This window comes from Trichogramma pretiosum, unplaced genomic scaffold (genome assembly GCF_000599845.2).
Source record: "Trichogramma pretiosum strain Unisexual culture from Peru unplaced genomic scaffold, Tpre_2.0 scaffold33, whole genome shotgun sequence".
Lineage (NCBI taxonomy): Eukaryota > Metazoa > Arthropoda > Insecta > Hymenoptera > Trichogrammatidae > Trichogramma > Trichogramma pretiosum.
Window position 1 is genome coordinate 1,688,706 of NW_019641610.1, and position 20,168 is coordinate 1,708,873.

A 20,168-nucleotide genomic window follows, 5' to 3' on the forward strand; every position below is an offset into this window, starting at 1 on the left:
AGAGATGGGAAAATTTTACTATGCTCTCTGCATATACGCGGCGGCAAGCTGCGCGTCCCGAGCATAAATTTTATATCTTCCTGGGCGAGCGTACACGTGAGCGTACGTATGCGTACGTATACGTTTAAAACGGCCCCGCGCGCGGACGCGTACGTGAGAGCTGCAGGTACAGATGTGTGTATACGGCCTAGGTATGAGCGCGGCGCGCAGGTACTTTCGGGATAGACTGCTGCGGCAGTTCCGGAGATGAACGCAAAGTCGAGAACTCGCGACTGCAGTACAATGGGGAAAGACCGATTGGCCCAACTGAGAGTTGCGATAGTACAATTATCGTGAAGCCGAAAGAGAGCTTGCGCAGTGCTCTGCGTCCATGACTCGGGTGAGCTTGCCTCGGCTATATATACGTACGCTTCGTCGCGAATAAAGCTCTGTGCAGCCAAGTTGAAAGTTTTTTACTTTGAATGGGGAATAAAAGTCCAACGAACTAGTTTCGATGGTGCATCTACTTAGTCGTGAAAAAAGCTGTTTCTGCCCGAGGCAATCGACTATATAGGTACAAATTATACAGCGTGCGCGAGTGCCGAGAGACGAAAACGACGACGAGGCGGACGCACATTGACAAGCCTACCCTGCAGTGATTCTCCCCCCTATCGAAAGACCTCCAACTCTCACTCTCCAGTTTGCAATAAGGGAATTTATCGCGCTTGCATTCTTGCAATTTCAAGCGCGTACAGAGAGAGAGAGAGAGAGAGCTGCGTGCGTAAATTTTATGAATTTTCCCTTACCTCTATGGCACTCGCTCCCCGACTCTTTTTTATTTTATTTTTTCATTTTTTGCATGAGCTGCTCTCGCCTCGTGCTTGTTTTATTTCACACGAGGCAGGGAGGGGAATTTCCGAGGCCGAGTTGTGCTACACTCGGCAAAGGCGGAATGGAACGAGTGAGCGAGAGAGAGAAAGAGTTTTTATAGCTTAGCTGCGGTATAACGGACCGGTATAATGAGCGCGAGCTGTGAGATGTGCGCTGCACGTTCGAAATTGCTAATTATTTGGGATGCTACAGTCGAAATGATGCTTGCTGCTGCTGCTTTCCCGGCTCGCGCTTATTATATGTGCATATAGCGTCTGTCTGTCGGCTCTCTGTATATGTGAGAGCTTGCACCCCGCTTGTACATGTACATACACATCCGTATCTATGGTTCCGTTGCTATTGTGGATTTTATTACACGTAATGAAAGAGAGAGAGAGAGAGAGAGAGAGAGAAAGAGAGGGAAAGGAAGAGGTAGAATGGTGTAAAATCCAAGCGCGGCGCTGGCTGCAAGCGAGCTTTTGTGCGCAATGTTCCAAAATGAGTGTTAGCTCACATACTTATGGATCTTTGGTCATTCAAGCTCATTGCATAGTGCCATAAAGTGATGAATTAAAATTAAAACTTCATAGTCAAGCTTGAGTGCGCTCAAAATAAGTATAACATCGAATGTCTGCTGCACACCGTTACCTCTGAAAGAAAATCATAGAATTTCAGCTGCTTTATTTCGTTAAACTCACTCTTTTATTATTAAAGTCTCTCTTTTTTAAGCTATCTTGGCGCAAGCATTAGCAATAGCGTAATTTTCAGATTAAGTCGGTCCGAGCCAGCGCACTCTATAGATGTATGTATGACTTTCCTATAGATATACATATACACAGGTAGCGGAGCAGCAAAATGAAATCTACAGCCTGTGGCGCTATTGAGGAGCAGTTTTCCTTAATGATGGAACCGAAGCTGGCGAATCTGTTGCGAGCACAGCAGCAGCTGCTCTCGGGTTTTCATATAAAATCTCATTAAAGCTACCACTCGACGAAAGCTCCTCTACAATACGTCTATGATCCCAAGGCTATATACAATATACACCCAGTATATCTATGTGCATCGATTTTCATCGGGCACCTGCACAATGTTTATGCATCTACATAGTTTAACGAAAAAAAAGGAGAAAATTGTGAAAAGCTCGTGCGCTTCGGACCGAAAATTCGATTTTTCAAAGCTATTAATTTTTTCGTATCCTTTCAAAGACACGGCTTGGTGGCTTCTTTCGTTTCGCAGCGATCGCTCTTGACTCTTCAAGCTCGCTTTTCAAAGCTTTGTTTATCGCATAATTCGCAACGAGTGCAGCCGAGACACTCGCGTGTAAATATGCTAATTAGATCGATCGATCGATAATTGCTATGCTCACGAGCGCTAAATTAAACTCTCGAGATTCGGTTTTATTGCGCGCGGGCAAGTATACGTAAGAGCTGCTCGCGAGCTTTACGTTAATTAGGTATTTATCGACGACGCATATAGAATTCCTGAGCCCTTAAAACCCTCTCCTCTTTCTCTTGCGCGAGAAAGCTTGTTAGTCACCTCGTTTCTATGAGCGTGCGTTAAATAACATTCTAGAATGATGCTTTTTAAAAAAAGGGGATCACAGAGCTTTGCGACACTCGTACAATTGCTATACGTCGGCAAATACACAGCGAATGAAAAGTGTTACATTGCATATAATAGGTTCCACTGGAGCGATCCGAAGCTCGCTACATTCTTCGAAAATGAAATACAAGGGAAGGAAAAAAAAGGAAAACCTTTGGATAAACTGACCTACTTGGGAATTTTTGAAAACGTTGTAACGCAGTAGAGGATACGTTTCCGTTAAAGACCATTGTCTTGCGTCCTGTTACCGTTTTTTCAATCTCCATTCACGGCTCATCGGCCTCGGGACGTAGGCGCGCGCGTAATATAAACTCGCGAGCCATTTTATTTCCTTTTCGCCGCTATTATTATTATGATCATTTCCCCTCCTCATTTTCCAGCGAGAATTCGTACTTTTGCGTTCGCGTCCCATTCATAAAATTGACTTCTACATTCACCGTTCATTTTTTCCTATTTTCTTTTTTTTAGTCCAAGTTAAATACAAAAGCGGAATAAACTAGATTCGAAAGTTAACATATATATATTCGCAGAGATTGGCCAGGTAGGTCCAACTGAACAGACCGCAGGAGGAACTCCCTTCGAATATCTCGAATCTTGTCCGGGGCTTATAGAGGAGCTCGCAGTGGCGGTGGCGTCAGCAAACACCGGAGCGAGAAAACTTTGCCCATATCCCGAGGTTTTTACTACTCCAGCGGCACTATCCCTACGTCTAGCTGTATAGGCGCGCAAAAAGAGGGTCCACTCTCTGGAGGGTTGCCTCTGCAAAAGGACACGCCAGGCACTGCCGCATAGGAAGTTGTACTCCTGCAGCGCGGTGTGTATGGTATGTAGTATAGCGGCGAAATGTGGCTCCGCATACGCAAACTCGGGGCTCGCGTCGAACTGGCAGGAAATTCGCCTCGTTATCGGCGATCCATCCAGCAGCCTCCGTACTATATGCTCGAGCTTTATACTCGCGTATAAGTTGGTGCCACGTATACAGCCAAATGCACCTGAGCATGGCTCGTGTAAAATCGACTACAGTATATGTAGAGAGGCACATACAACATACATGCGCAGACGATGTCGTGCGCGCTATTTAACCGGTGTATAGTGAGACGGCGGCAGCTGCTGCTGATGCTGCTGCACGACACTGTCGTTATACTCACTCGCTCGCTGTCTATATACGTGGCTTTTTCAATTCCGTTTCGAGTACTTGCTGATCCTCGTAATATATGCGAGATGGATCATATATACTATAAACCTTTTACTTGGTACATTTTGCACATATCCATTTGCATAGCCAAGTATTTCGTACAAATTTAAACAAAATCTATAGCGAGTACGAAAATATTCCCAGCTACTTCTCTTAACGAATAATGCCTAAAATACGTTAACTCGAAAGAATTTAATTCCAAATTATTTATATCGTAGATGCTCACTGTTTTCTCGGCAACAGTATATGTACATGAAGTCGATGGCGCAGCATGTATTATTTACCAGTCGGAATACTATGCGTTTCCTTCGAAGCGGTAGATGAAATTCTCCTACTCCAGGGTTTAGAGCGTAAACGTCGATTAAGCTCATGAGCTGTTAAAGCTTTTGAGCGCACTTTGCTTTGCCTACATTCAAAGCCCCCGTGCGCATGCATGCCGCTGCTGCTACTGTTACTGACTTGAGCGTGCTGCTGCTGTACGCGAAATTACCTTGAAACATAGTTCAAACTAATATATAAGTAAAAATCATTTGGCCTCGGAAATACGCTGCTCCTACAGCAAGTTAGCAATCGCTTCGAAATTTATAATCGCCTTATAAGTATATAGATTAATATATATTAACACGCTGATACAAGTTTTTGCAGTTTACTATATGATAAAGCCTAGTTATAATATTATATATTTTTAAACTTTATTGAAATTTTTGGATTTCTCGCTGTTGCAGGGGTGAAATAATGAAGCTGCCCCGATCGAGTCTACGATGAGAAAGAGATTAGCAAAACTAGCCGGCTGGCGTGACGAGTCATCATGGGGCAGGTAGTTTTTTTCCTCGGAGCTCTCGTTCTGGCTAGCTCCTGGCTGCTAGTGCTCACTCTCGAGGAGCAGACGAAAAATGTTTTTGGTAAGTTAAATATCTTTCTGACTCACCCTGCTACAAATACTTAAAATAGTCTAATGACCGAAAACTAGCCATTTTAAACATCTTAAAAACATTAACATTAATTTACTTTTTTTGGCAATTTACTTAATTAAATAACGTTAAAAATATCAAGTGCATTTTAAATTACAAAAAGATAACGGTTTCATTGTTTCCGAAAAATGAAACCGACTTTCAACTACTTTAAATACGATAATATCACTTTAAACTTTCACCACTAGATGGCAAGTACCATTATTTGTAAATCTGCAAGTGGCAAAGTCAAAATCATTGCATAAATCTAACTATTGGAAGCGTGTTTATCCCGTTTCGGACCAAACGGACGAAATTTCAGTTATTTTTTCAGTCGCTGTAAACTCTGTGAAAAAATTATGTCAGAAATGTCAGAATAGTCATAACCGACGCAGAATTGTCAAAAAAGTTGATGTGTAAAAGTTATGAACAATTAAACAATAAAAAACACGATTTTTTTGAAAAAAAATTTGATTTGATCCGAATTTTCGAGTCGAAACAGACTTGCTCTATAGGTCTAACACGTTTTTTTTGCGTCCATGGGGTGTAGACTTGAAAGTCCAATAGTTAAGATATCGAAATTCAACATTTTCTCTATAACGTTTTGTTCCTAGGCGCTTGGTTGACATATAAAAAAATTGACTACATTCATATACGGTTTTTTTCTACGAAGCGCCATTTTCGTGTCCGCCATGTTAAATTTCGATATCGTAACTATTGGACTTTTAAGTCTACACCCCATGGACGCAAAAAAAACGTGTTAGACCTATAGAGCAAGTCTGTTTCGACTCGAAAATTCGGATCAAATCAAATTTTTTTTTTAAAAATTCGTGTTTTTTATTGTTTAATTGTTCATAACTTTTACACAACAACTTTTTTTACAATTCTGACGCCAGATTCGAAAAGTTCATAAAATTTTACGTCGGTTATGACTATTCTGACATTTCTGACATAATTTTTTCACAGAGTTTACAGCGAGTGAAAAAATAACTAAAATTTCGTCCGTTTGGCCCGAAACGGGTTATTAAACACTGTTTAAATGTCGATTTGTAGCAAATAGTAAAAAAGGTTGGAAGTTTATGTGACCATAAAAAGGTGGAAAAAACGGTACATTTTTTATTGGTATATTTTCAGTTATTATGGACCATTCATGTGCACAAAAAATTTTTTTTTCCCAAAAACTTGTCATTTAATGATAGCAATTTCTACCAAAAATGGTTATGGAGCCTATTATTGCATTTTCATAGCTTCATGTAAACATTGAAGTGATTCAATGCCATACTCTCTTACTCTCTCTCTTTCCCTTTCGAGCTGATGCTCTCGAGTTGATTTTTCACAGGGTATTTTAGCGAGCTAAAAACTCGGTCAAGAATGCCACTTGGCTACACATCTGCATATATACAGTTAAATAGCTGGAAAATCGAGTGCATTTTACTTGTGAATAAGAGCAAACTCGCTTCGATTGCTTCTTCTCTCACATTTGCCGACCTAATGACGACAAAATAGCTGCAGCACCGGCACTGACCCGAGCTTTAGTACGAAAAATAAAAGCACATGCTTAAAAATTGAGACTTTGAGCGAATGAATTTTAATCCACGTGTAAGACTTGCATGCGATTTGACTTGCTTTTTTTAATAATTAGTTCCGAGTAAAATATCGTTAATAATTAGTACGAACTTTGTCGAAAATTAAGCTTCTAGTCTTTTGCATCAAGATTAAACTTCAAAGCGCTAGCTTACAACGTCTTGTTTCTCGAATTATTGACTTAGCGCCATGAGTCGGTTTATGTCTTTTTACTGGAAGCATATGTCCAATCTCGAAGAGATGGATATATTTTCAAAACTTCCCATTGGTTCGTTTAAAGGGATGCCTGATGCAAACTTGACTATTTCTACTGAATGCGAGTAATGCAATTGTATATAGACGTGCGCATATAAATGTGAATGAACGTTGATGGAGCTTTCATTTACATTTGGCCTATTTACTTTGTCGAAAAGCATACACGCGCCGGAGTAACAAATTTTACTTTCAAATTTAATTTTGTTTTAGTCATTTCCGAGATAAATTCTTCGCTCGAAAGCGCCCACGTATAAACGAGAAAAATGCTTTATGTGAGCACAGCCGATGATGAAACTGCGAATAAAACCAAGGCACGAGCACAACGCGACAAGTTTTTAGAGTTATAAATAAACTTCCAGCCATTAATGTGAAAAATAGTTTGTCAATTTTTTATCGGAGCAAAAAGATACAAGCTCCTTAGCGGATAATATCACTTATTTTATCAAGTCGCGTGTAATGGCGTACGCATGTACTGGGTGACTTAGTTGGCTGTCGCTTCGCACCGCGCATGTATATGAAAAATAAAGCTGAGCTATTACAGCGACGTGTCTTTCTTTTAATACAAAATTGCGCGCTACTGAACCCTTGGGGGCTATTTTTCAGTCGACATCGCCTCGGTGTTAATTTTTCAGCAAACCAGATGCCGGCCGTCGCGCTTAAAAATGACTTGCTTTTTTTAATGGTCGCTCCGGCGGCAGACTAAATTTCACCTATACCAACTCGCTACGTTACGGCTCGCATTATGAAATAATATTCAAATTTTTTTATCACCAATAAGATAATTAAATGAACGAAATTAAAATTCATATATTCTTATAGCGCATCGAATGGTCAAAAATGGTAATGAGTGCGCGTCATTACAGCGTAGTGGAAAAAATGGCTCTTTGTTTGTACGCGATATGGAAAAAAACGGGCCGGTCTTGTAAAAGAAAAACAAAACGAGAATGGCGGATCTTTTGGCGCATTTACTAGAGATGAGAAGTATTTTTTACGTGTGTGTATGTGTATTTGCTCTCGAATATACAGAGAGAGATGAGGTATCCCACGCACGCGTGGCTCTTGGCATTTGCATAATCCGTGACCAAAGGCAGGTCAATATGCAAACGCCAAAGTCGTAATATCATTATTCCTGCTGTTGCTTCTTCTCTCTAACGGTGGCGGCGAGCGGCAGCCACCAGCGCAGTCGAGAGTGTAGAGAGTCAAGTTCGAGCTGGTGTGGGTATGCGTGTGTCTGTGTGTGTGCATGTGCAAGAACTCGAGAGCGCGTCTATGGCAAAGCAGAAGCAGAAGCAACGCTTTTCTCTTTATCCGAAAGAGAGAGAGAGAGAGAGAGAGTTAGAGAGTGAGTAAAACTAGCCCGAGGCTGATTCACCGGTAATTGGATAACGTTAATGTCGTTTCAGGCCATTGTATACTTCCGCTGGGTATGGAGGAGGGAAAAATACCGGACGATGCCATAACGGCATCCTCGAGCTACGAGATGAAATCCGTCGGGCCACAGAATGCCAGGTAAGACGTGTACTTCACTTCTTCTTTTCCTTCTTCATCTCTTTTTTTACCTACAGCTATATAAAGCTGCAGGCTTGAAGTATGTGTATGTACTATATAACGAGTCAAGGCTTTATTATTATCGTTTTCCTTGCGCTCGAGAAATGAGCTGCAGCAGTTACTTTATGGCTAGTCACAGCTGCGCGTCGAAAGACTCGCCAAATTTCAAGAACTTTTCCGTTTTTTTTTTTTGCTTTATTATAATGTTTCGATGATTTTAACGACATTGATAAAATTAGTTTCGACTCCTATTCATATACCTATAGTAATAATAATAGTAATAATAATAATAATGTATTTTTAAACAGTCGTGACTGTGAATTCGTTCGGTTATTATACTTTTTAAATACGTTTCAATTCAGTGCATTGTAAATTTATACTTTTTTCCAGCTCGATCCACTCGACATCCGGGGCTAATAATCGTTATCATTACTGTCTCTTGTTTTTGGCATTATGTTTTTTTTCTCATCAGACAAGTGCTCAGGAATAATTAATTGAGCGTGCATTTTTACGCTTGAAAAAGCAGTAGCAGCGCGCAATTCGTGAGATTTAATTTTTCAGCGAATCTTGGCATCGCTATATATTTATATTTTTTCTTTTTTTTCCTCTCGTGTGGCCAAATTGCATAATACCGCAATCGCACGCGGCTTATCAAGCCGGCAGCGTTTAAGAATCTCTTCGTACTCATCTCGCACGCACACACGCATACACGAGGCGGAGGAGCGCACATACTGGGTGTATAGCTATATAGATGCGCGCTAAAGTAAACATTAATCTTGAGCACAAAAACGCCTACAGCCTCGGAGCGGGTCGTAACCACCTTATACACCGCCTGTGTGTATATTATGTTGTACGCGTGAGTGTGCCCAGTACTCGCGGCACACGCTACACTTGTAAACACAAGAGATAACGAAGTGCTATGAAAATAAAAAAGAAGGCAAAAAAAAGAAAAAAAGGAGCAAATAAGACAAAGTCGCGCGAGAATTTCTGCGGTTCTCGGTACTTGCGGCCACGTCGCGTAGGTTCGCCGAGTGCAGCTGTCTTCATAAAGTTATATCCTATAAATATGTTGTTTTATGTCGACAGGATACGTCAGGAGAAGAACGGGGGCGCCTGGTGTCCGAAGGCGCAGATAAGCAGCGACATCCGCGAGTACCTGGAGGTCGACCTGACGAGGGATCACCTGATCACGTGGACCGAGACGCAGGGCCGCTTCGGCAACGGCGAGGGCCAAGAGTACGCCGAGGCCTTTTTTCTCGAGTACTGGCGTGACTTCAAGTGGCACTCGTACAAGAACCTCAGGGGCGACCGGGTATGCCCTGCACATTATTAGAATTTGTACGATATAAGTGACTATACTCCGTGTCGTCTGACTGGGCGCCGACTCGTATCACTTGGCTTCGCGCACGACTCGAGTTTCGAAGCTGCCGAAGCAGCCAAGTATAATAGCGACGTATTATAAGACGCATAGACGAGTCGCGGGAACATTTTGCACCTCTATCCGGAGTGCAGCTGTAGTATAGTGCCGTTGCGCGTCGTCGATGTCAAGGATAATAGCAAGCGCGCATGGGTTGGCCTCGAGTGCAGTCGACGCTCCAGACGACGGTGACGACTCGTTCCTTCGTACGTTCGTTCGTTCGTTCGTTCACTCGCTCGCTCGTGCGCACTTCTGTCGAGTGGAATTTCTTCCGAATGAGATCAGACGGCGTTGGCGGTGGCGGATCTTTGCTCCGGAATTCTACTTCAAAGTTTCTGCTCGCGCGCAGGTAAAGTATATATACGGGGTATACTCGCTCGCGAGATAGCACTACATACAGAACTCGCTGTATGGATATATAAGCGTGCTTTATCAACGCCTCGCGCTCAACCATTGCGGCTTTATGAAATTTATGCATCCAGGGCTGGAAATTTTTCTCCCTTCAACTTGCCTTACATCATACGCGCAGCTATATATACAAGGCATGCTCCCACGTACGAGTAATACATTTTCTCTTCAATTCCGAGCTCCCATATACACTTTGTGTATATTGTGTTGCACACGCCAAGAGAAAAGAAACACAAGACGCTCATTACGGCGACACTTGTGCGCACGAGCTGCCCGGCTAGCTCGGCTCCCGGTAAAACAATCGACCATATTTTTCCATCAAAAGCTCGAGTTAGCGACACACATATACACGATCGCGTTACATCCTGGCAATTTCTCCCCCCTGTGGGCTTGCTGCCACTGGCATTGCCTCGCTTTTTCTTTCTCGTCGTCCAATACTCTCTTTTATCCTTGCTACCACCGCTACTACTACTACTACCACTACTACACAACTCGACACTCTCTCTCTCTCTCTCTCTCTCTCTCTCTCTCTCTCTGATACGTATATTCCGCGCGTATGGAACAAGCATCAGCAGCTACACTATACTACTCTGCGACATTTACCAAGGCTCGGAGACCTCCACAGCGCCACTTTATCAATCCACCTGCCACTTTTCGTCTTTTCCTCTCTTTCTCTCACCGCAGCCAGCTATTTCTCTTCTTTCTGTGCCGCGCGGCAATGCTCCCGTCGCAGCGACAACGCAGCCCAGCCGCACACTATACCTCCATAACCGGCACCACATCTTTTTTCTCTCCCGTGCGATACGTGTATTTCTTTTTCGCCTTCTCTCTGCTGTAGCCCCAGCACATGTATACGGAGCTGCACGAGATCCGAGCGGAGTCGCGCGGCGGCGCCCGAGCTACATAATGTATAGCTATACGCGCGCCCGCCATACGTATGCGTGAGTCGAGCCATACACGCGTCTCAAGGGCCTTCGGAAAGTTTCGCGCGTCGTGCCAACTTTCCCTATTTGACGCTCGACTATACAATATTCATACTTTAATAGCAATGCCTCGACTTTTATATATAAGCATAGTCGTCGTCGCCGCCGCCACCGTCGTACATGTTGCGCGACGCGCACTGCCACCATGCTGCGATGCTTTAGAGACTCCGACTCGACGTAACTCGCGCGTCTGCCGAGCAGATAAGTGAGATATATGTACTTTTTCTACCGTATTGTGCGATAGACTCGCGCGCCGGGATAATAATGTTGATAGTGTTGATGGCAATTATTTATGTAACGAAGCCAGACGCTTTTCAAGTTTTCCTGCAGTTACGTCGTCGTTATTCTATAAACAGCTGGGAAAATTTAGTCTCGCAGCTGTATCAAAAATACAAAATCGAGTCAAGGTATAGGATAACGTGCGGCTACGAAACGATAAAAACGAGCACATAATGAAAATTGCCTCAGCTGCAGAGCAGCCAGATGCGGCTTACACGGATTTCTCAAGCTTTTATTTTTCTCCCTCCCATTCTCTCTATATAACTAATATATATCTATAAATATATATCTATACATGTGTGTGATCATCTACGCACAGGTGCTACGAGGCAACAGCAACACGTATCTCGTCGAGCGGCAAAAGCTCGATCTGCCGTTCGTCGCCAGTCGGGTGCGCTTCGTGCCGTACAGCCAGCATCCGCGCACCGTCTGCATGAGGGTCGAGATTTACGGCTGCGCCTGGGAACGTAAGTGAACTTTATTCAGTCTGTCTCTGTGTGTGCGCTTATGTATACCTTTTCTCTATTTGTTGTATGGGTATCCTCTTGTGCAGAGCTGTATCTTGAGCCAATATATATCACATACCGACGCCGAATAATCCCGAAGCCGATTAATTATTCAATCTTTTTCTCACTTTATACGTACGCATCCCCTATTCCCTTCGATCTATCCCTTCGAGCTAATCCTCATTGAGGAGAGTACCTGAACGCATGCACATTCATGTACAAAGAAAATTTATCGAGCAAAAAGCATCGGCTATAAATCATTCCTTGCGAGAAACGAAAATTGCCTTCCGTAAATGTGTGTAGCAACATTTGTATCGTCGAGACTCGATTCTTGTATCTGTGTTTATAATGTCTGTATCTCTATAAAAAGTTGAAAGAAAAGAAAAATTTGTTAGTGCTCCGTCTCACTCTGACTTTCTCTCTCTCTCTCTCACTATGGGAAAACAATAAAAAGTCGAGTAAGCTCTCTAAGAGCTGCCGCAAAGGGAGCTATATATAGCTCGCCAGTAGCCTAGTATTCTTTTTCTTATTTCTCTCTCTCTCTCTCTCTCTCTCTCTCTCGATCTTGCTTGACGACTTGTCGCTTTACACGGCCTTCCACGGCTCATCGTCGATCTGTAAATAATCGATATTAACTCTCGGAGCTGCAGTGCAGCTTTTCAATATAACGGACGCAGCCCGCCGACCTCGTCTTTCTTCTCATATAGCCTCCCGCGGAGTCAACTAAACTCTCCTTTCGATTCGACCTTTGCCTGTTGGCTGCCTTTAATCTCCAGTGCCAAGCTCTGCATGTGATTTTTCTTCCTCCAATAAATGCGCCTCTGTGTGTGAGCGCACAACTCCTGTATTTCCGTAAGTGAATATGTGGGTTCGCATGGTACGTGTGTGTGCCCCTTCGGAATTACTGCCTCGCGGTGGGATCAATCAGGACTAAAAGCATTTCTTGTTGCCGTGCACCATAGCGAGAGCGACTGAAACTTCCGACTGCTCTGCGTATATATACCTGTATGCAGACTTCTATGTGTGTAGGTGCGCAACTGCTCCATGGCTATATATAGCGCGTGGGGCTGCAACGAGCGAGAAAGAGAGTGAGAGAGAGTAATACTTCGATATGACGATGCTGAGAGCCAACGCAAGCTCACCTCCGTATATATAGTCGAGTCGAGCAAAAGTTGTTTTGCGGCAAACTTTTTGGACGCTTTTCGCTTGCTTGATATTAAATGAAAGAAAGCAGAGCAAAAAAACGAGTAGCCGAAACTGCTGCTGCGCCTGCCTCGCTAGCGCATTATTACTTAGCTCCGAGATGCCCGAGCAACTTAACACAATGTTAGCGAATCTTATATAAAGGCCAATACGCTCGTCGATGCTTTCAAGTTGCTCCGCCGGAAGCTTTTATTCGCAGCTACATAATATATATAATATGCAGTATTCTTCGAGTCGCGACTTAAATATATTATTCGCTTTTGATTTTCTCGTCGTATTCTGCAGAGAGAGAGAGAGAGAGAGAGAGAGAGAGAAAAGAAAGAGCAAGTTGAATTCCTAGACAATTGGAAAGTTTGGGAAGATTGATTAATCAGCCCTCGTTCGCTAGCAAGTCTGTCATGTACACATACAAATGCGATCGTTAATTCAATGGCTTTGTTGAGTTTTCTTTGTGAGAAACTATGTGCTCGAATGAAACGCAGAACAAGCGATTTATCAACCTTCCTATACATCAATCCACAATCATCCCTGCCGTTTAAATTACAATACATACATTATGAACCGTGAATAATGCGATGTGCTCGATCGACGTTGTTTCGAGCAGAGGACGTGGTGCGCTACACGATCCCCGTGGGCGAGACGTACGGGCCCGGAGGCAGCAACGTCGAGGATTCGTCGTACGATGGTCTGGAGGCCAACGGCACGCTGTCCGGTGGCCTGGGCCAATTGACCGACAACGTGCTGGCCGACGGCTTCGAGTTCATCGGCTCGGCCCACGCCAACAATTGGGTCGGCTGGAGTCGGCGCAGCCAAGTCGAGCTGCTCTTCGAGTTCAAGGAGGAGCGAGAGTTTCACAATTGCAGCCTGCACGTGGCTCACGTGCCGAGGAAAGAAGTCGAGGTTCGTATACACACATATATATACCTATGTTGTGCGCGCGCTTGTTTGCTTTAATGGAGCAAGCTGTGCAGTCGCTGCTGCAGTGCACTCTGCAAGCTCGTTTTTGTATGCTACATAGACGTACACATCTATAGTCGAGCTGCAGCTGTAATTATTTTGTTGTTTCTTTTTCGCGATGATTGCAACGTATTTTCACAGGTATTCTCGGCAATTGAAGCGCACTTCTCGCGCGACGGACGCGAGTATCACGCGTCGAGCGGCAAGATCGATATAGTCAACGGCTTCTCGTCGACGACAGCCACCGTCTCCGTGCCACTCCAATTAAAAATCGGCAAATTCGTTAAGCTCGTCGTTCACACCAGATCCAAGTGGTTGCTCATCAGCGAGGTGACTTTTTACTCGAGTAAGTTCTCGACAACGAATACATATGAAACAGAGATATACATATTGAAATATCCGATACGCATGCTGACTTGTTGAAAAATATTATTAATAATCCTGACAACACCGACGAAATTCATCTATTTTTATGCACTGCACAGTCGCGGGCCTGAGTAACGTAACGAACGAGCTGAGACCGGAGCTGAATAACAATGTGGCGATGATGGAGCACGCCAACGAGACTGACGCGCTCCTGATCCCCGAAGAGAGAAACCGCACGAGGAGCGAGAAAAACGACACCACTTATCCAAGCAATCCGAATTTAACGCCCGATGCCTTTCCCATCGGCAATTCGCAGACTTACATTGGCTTGGTGAGTTGAGAAGCTGATCTTTTAATTGGCTGCGCAAGTGCATTCTCCTGCGCTGGGCTGGTTCGCTGATTTCCAAACGACGTGTTTTTCCAGATAAGCGGAGTTCTGACGGTCGTGGCGATTCTGGCCACCTGCACGACGGTCTTCCTGATGAAGCAGCGCGGCCGCAACAAGATAGCCCTGCTGCAGAAGCACACGGCCCTGCTGTGCGGGCCCACCGCGCCGGGCATCACCATCAACATGAAGGACATCAAGCTGCCCGGGCCGATAGTCTGCAACAGCCTGAGCCAGGCGCGCCTCAAGAGCGCCAAGGCCAAGGGCGGATTCGTCTCGGTCCTCGGGGCCAACGGCGGCTCGACGATGACCGCGGCCGCGGCGACGGACGCCTCTGCCTCGGTCAACGACGACTGCGACAGCAGCACGTTGCGCAGCAGCGACAAGGGCAGCGACCAGTACGAGCAGTGCAGCGCCTACGAGAAGACCTACAAGCTCTTCTCCGAGGAGAATCTCGCCTACGAGCCGATAATGGGAAAGCCCGACAGGTTTTCCTCTTGCATCGGTGAGAGCTACTTTGCTCCTATATCGAATTTCAATTACGCTCCTTACGGTTTTGTTCATTGAGTGTACCGTTTCGACGTTGCGCTGCAGATGCGTTTACCTCCATAATGTATACGGCGCGTGTGTGTATGATACGCACGCAACTTCTCTTCGTATGTGCGTGTGCTTTGCGCAGTCCCCTCGCGGGCGTCGGGTATAATGCATGCGAATCGTTCGCGAGTGATTTGACATTCAAATATGCTAACGGAATGCATTTCCAAGTATTTATACGGGAGATGCGCTCGTGTATTATGCGCTGCATTATGTTGTCTGCATAAATATTTATTGTTTTCCGCGTGCTCGTGTGCGCGAGCTTTTACAAATTTTCCCGCAAAATAACGCCAAGCCGAGCAACTCTATATGGCAACTCTATATGTCGTTTATAATAAAATCTAAACCGTTGATTGCCTTGAGCCAAGCTCGCGGCAGTTTGAGAGCTTGTTAATTCGTACCGCCTGTTTATTCGAGAAACGTCGCGTGGATGGAAATTCAATGGGGACTTTATTTCAGGCATCGCGGATTATTCGAATGGGAATATATACCACGAGGATAAGTCGACCGAGAGGATTTTGCCGTCGTCCTTTTCTCTCAAGCGGCACAGTCACAATGTCAACAAGTCCAATCACAAGGTGCACGAAGGCTACTACGCGGCGACCGATATTTTGACCGTAAGTCCTCAATATAATATCTTGAATTAGCTGTTAGCACTTTTATAAATAATAATTAGAAAATAACGAGTGGAAAATGTGACTTTGTCCAAAGATCAAACGGCGCGAGCAGCAGCACCCGTCGACCAGTCTGTTCACGCCCTTGAGGATCCAGGAGGGCGTCCAATTGTCGAGCATCTACAACATTCAGCAGGTGTCGAGGCATCGGCTGAGGATCCTCGACAAGTTTGGCGAGGGCAGCTTCGGCCTCGTCTATCTGTGCGAGGCCAAGGGCATACAGAGCCCCGACCTGGGTACGATACGCAATAAGCAGATCGTCATCGTCAGGTCTCTTTGGAGAGGAGTCACCGATTCGCTCAAGTGAGTAATTGCTAGTCTTGAGTTTTTCAAATCAACTCGAATAAGCTGGCAAAATTAACACTTTTGGCATTAAAAATTTCAGGAAAGATTTCATGAAGGACATGCATCTGCTGGCGGCAATACGCGACCCTAATGTGGCGAGAATAATGGCCCTGGTGGAGGAGGAGCCCATGGGCGCCGTATTCGAATACGGCGAGCTCGGTGACTTGCCGACCTTCATGAAGACCGGAAACGAGAATTCCAACGACGACTTCACATTGAGGTAATTGAAACGCGATCAGCAAACTCAGTTACAAGGAACTTTATTTAAATTCATAGCTGTTTAGTCAATAGTCTACGTTTTATTTACTCTTGTATATATATTTCAGTTACGGCTGTCTTCTCAACTTTGTAACTCAAATTGCCTCGGGCATGAAGTACTTGGAAAGTATGAAAATTCCACATTGCGATTTGGCTGCGAGGTAATTGCACGATTTTTTGTTTCCTTTGATCGTCGAAGTTAGACCAAGTTTTCATCTTTTTTTGCTGTTACATTTTCAGGAATTGCATAGTTAATAAAAACCTCGTGATCAAGGTATCGGACCACGCGCTCTACTGCAGCAAATACGACCAGGAGTACTACGTGAACGGATATTATGCGAAAATACCATTGCGTTGGATGTCCTGGGAAGCCGTACTCATGGTAATTGAGCAATCTTCCGAATGCTTGAAACTCGATTGATCGGTTACTAATTATTTTTGACACCTGAATTAAACACCATCTTATATGCGCAGAACAAGTGCACGAGCGAGTCGGACGTGTGGTCGTTCGCCGTCACAGCTTGGGAAATTTTCGGCAGCTGCAGCGAACTGCCCTTCGCCGAGCTGACCTCGGAGCAAGTGCTGGAGAACTGCAGCCGTTGGTACCAGAGCGTAAACGGCGGCAATCAACAGCAGCTGCCGCGCGTCCTGCCCCAGCCGAGCCTGTGCCCGCGCGAGCTCTATCGCGTCATGAGCAAGTGCTGGAGTCGGCGTGCCGAGGACCGACCGACCTTCCACGACATCCATCTGTTTCTCAAGCGGCTGGCCTTCGACTGAGAGTTACTCAAGCGCAAGACGCAACGCGACATGAATACCTGGCCAACGCCGCCGCTCATGTCTTGATGATCGGACGCAAAGACTGACTCTTGCCCCCTTTCGCTAGACGACGACGACGACGATGACTGACGATCTCTATTTCTTTACTTCAGCGTGATGTGTGCTTAGACTTGAAATAATTTCAGACTCTAACGCTATGGACAAATGTGTCGAGGGCCTGTCTTTTTTCATTGCCAAATTGCCAAGGATCTAGGCTTTATTTTACAATTATTCACGAGCCAATGTCAATTGACGTCTAGGTATAAATAATATATAATAAAAACCAATATAAATATATAAAACAAGAATTGTATAAATAGTGTGAAAAAAAAACAAAAAAAACTGTAAATACGCCCCTGGGTTTAATTAATTCACGATATCCAACGAAAGCCACGTGTGCTACACATACAAATATTGTAACTGAATAATTAGATGCAAGACTTGGTAGTTTTTTGATGAATCCGAAACAATAGATAAATAGACTCATTAGAAGAAGGTGACGCCATCGCGTGGACCAAATCGATGTAACAATCAAGTTATCGTATGTATACGGGGGTGGCTTCAATCGCGTCTGAACTGAATATCTTGCGAACCACCTGCCCCCCCCCCCCTCAAACAGAATTCGCCGATTGTCTTATATATATATTTACATATAAACAAGGGGGGAATGGCTATAGGGAGCAACGCCTAGCCATGCCACGATTTATATTATTACATAAATTAGCTAACGCATTATTGTAGTCAGCACAGAAATTAGCAACGTGAGAAATATTTTTTGCAAATGATAATTCCGCGAAGAAGGATGCTGAGTGGTTTCGTAGAATTATAGCGAATGAGAGTTTTAACGAATGAAACCTTTGATTTTCAAAGTGGATTTTATGGATAAATGCATATAAACTCATTCGAACTCGATCATATTTCACTGCATCATTTTTTCGTATAATTTTCAAAACAGATTAGTCATCGACGAAATAACAAACGTGTGATTAATTCTTCGATGGAAAAACAAAAAATTTAATGAACAATTTGCAAAACATCGGACCATTAATTCGTTTCAAACATATCGAAATGTGCACATGCTCTTTTATACATGCATATCATATGTACCAATTATCAGCTATTTCGAATTCTATTTTTTTTTGCATCGAATTGCATTGACCAAGTTTGCATTTAAGCCGTATTAAAAAAATACGACATTTTGTTTTTTATTCCATAGCCAACAGATGTTTTGAGCAAAAAAAAACATATCTATCATATTTTTGTCAACAATGTTCAAACGTCGTCGATATATCAGTCACGAAAATTTTGCTTGATAATTCTCGCGTATGTTGACGTTGATTTTAAATATTCTATACAATAAATAGCACTTCATCATTATCACACGAAAAGTTTTAAACGAAAAATATCAGCTGCACGTCCAAAGACTTGGATCTTTTTTTCTCATCATAAACCAAACATTTCATTGTAATATACAGTTGCACACCCATCGCTCATATATAGGCTTTAAATATATTTTATAATTGCTTACGACACATTACAAAATAAGCAAAATCACTTGTCCTCCAAGCAGCATAAATATCTAGTCTATCTCGGGACTTTGTATATGATTGGATTGTACATAGAAAGATTGTTGTTGAAATTTTGAATTTTGTGTGTGTGTCCATTTGTCCCGAAATCATCTAAAATTCATTTCAATTGTCTTTAATGTAAGAAAACTGTCAACCCTATACTTTGAAACATGTGTATGAAACATATATATTAATTCTATATAGATAAGTTGTAAGCTTCGATAAAATAAATGTGTTGTTATCCTCCAGGAAGTATATTATTTATTGTTCAATTAGAATGTATATCTCGGTTTAAATGTAAAAGTAAAAATGAAATGGGAATTTGCAATTCAAGTTGATACATATAAGTATAAGTTCTTGAACGAGAGATGAATGAGCATTTCCGAATATTTGTGAAGTAAATGAATGCATGTATTAAACTAGTAAACAGTGTAGGAAATATGCCAAAACGTCACCTAAACAACGACAAAACGAAAAAGCGCGAGCAAATGGTGAAAAGACAAGTTTAACGTTACGATTAATGGATTATTAATACCACTTAACGCGTAATCGTGTATAAAAATATTTCGGACGGATCTGAGTTTTTACGATTAGTATGTAAAATTTCAAATGTTAAATTAGTTGGAAAAGAAGAAACAAATAATGTAGGAACGTTCCACTAAATAATTTTCGAGCTAAGAGACAATCAATTTCGTGAAACATTATCAGAACGTCGAATTGCGAGTACGTGTAACGGTGTAAGGATGATACATGTAATATATATTCAAGTTGAGCTGTATTTTGTAAACGAAGCATTATTCTTTCATTTTACTGAAAAATAAATTTTTACAAAAAAGTGAGAAGAAAATGAAGCCAAAGAAAATGTAACGAGTTAAGAAACTTATCGCATGGCACGACAAATCGCAGCTTATTGTTGAATTATAATCTGCGATTTCATTGTCGTGTGTGTACAAAAAAAGTCATATCAGACGCCTCGTTTTACATGAAAAATGAAAAATGAAAAATGAAAAAATAAATGAATGGTGCATTATGAATATATGTATACATTTCAATAGCATATAAGTATAAATGTATATTATCCTATTTTCGACCTACACACTTATAAGATTGGTAAAGAGCGTTTGAAATGATTTTAACGAGCAATTGCATAATATTAGATAACGAGCAAAAAACTGCGCCAAGGTGTTGAAGACTATACATAAAAATTTAAATGCCTTCGAAGAAAACAACCGCATATATCACATCATGTGCACAGCAGTCACTAAATTTATACATGTGACTAAAAAAAAGGAAAATATCAAGTGCATTTTCATGGCGCAGCGTAACGAGCGGTATCTATCTAATTTTTATCGACGACTTTAGCTCTAATATCGTTCAATAATAATACATCAATATACATAATCCAAATTTGTAACATGAATTATTA

General features: G+C 42.9%; 1 protein-coding gene across 1 annotated transcript in view; it reads left to right on the forward strand.

Moving 5' to 3' along the window:
- The window catches only part of LOC106648888 (discoidin domain-containing receptor 2-like), a 39,387-nt gene extending 19,301 nt beyond the window's left edge, over positions 1 to 20,086 (forward strand). Inside the window, exons 2-15 of the mRNA XM_014366036.2 lie at positions 4,372 to 4,548; positions 7,839 to 7,944; positions 9,070 to 9,295; positions 11,390 to 11,537; positions 13,384 to 13,679; positions 13,878 to 14,082; positions 14,222 to 14,433; positions 14,527 to 14,992; positions 15,541 to 15,698; positions 15,793 to 16,058; positions 16,141 to 16,320; positions 16,427 to 16,519; positions 16,599 to 16,740; positions 16,833 to 20,086. Coding sequence (XP_014221522.1) covers positions 4,455 to 4,548; positions 7,839 to 7,944; positions 9,070 to 9,295; positions 11,390 to 11,537; positions 13,384 to 13,679; positions 13,878 to 14,082; positions 14,222 to 14,433; positions 14,527 to 14,992; positions 15,541 to 15,698; positions 15,793 to 16,058; positions 16,141 to 16,320; positions 16,427 to 16,519; positions 16,599 to 16,740; positions 16,833 to 17,135 — 2,895 coding nt within the window. The 5' untranslated portion in view covers positions 4,372 to 4,454 and the 3' untranslated portion in view covers positions 17,136 to 20,086. The remainder of the gene's footprint in view (positions 1 to 4,371; positions 4,549 to 7,838; positions 7,945 to 9,069; positions 9,296 to 11,389; positions 11,538 to 13,383; positions 13,680 to 13,877; positions 14,083 to 14,221; positions 14,434 to 14,526; positions 14,993 to 15,540; positions 15,699 to 15,792; positions 16,059 to 16,140; positions 16,321 to 16,426; positions 16,520 to 16,598; positions 16,741 to 16,832) is intronic.
- Positions 20,087 to 20,168: the final 82 nt, after the last annotated feature.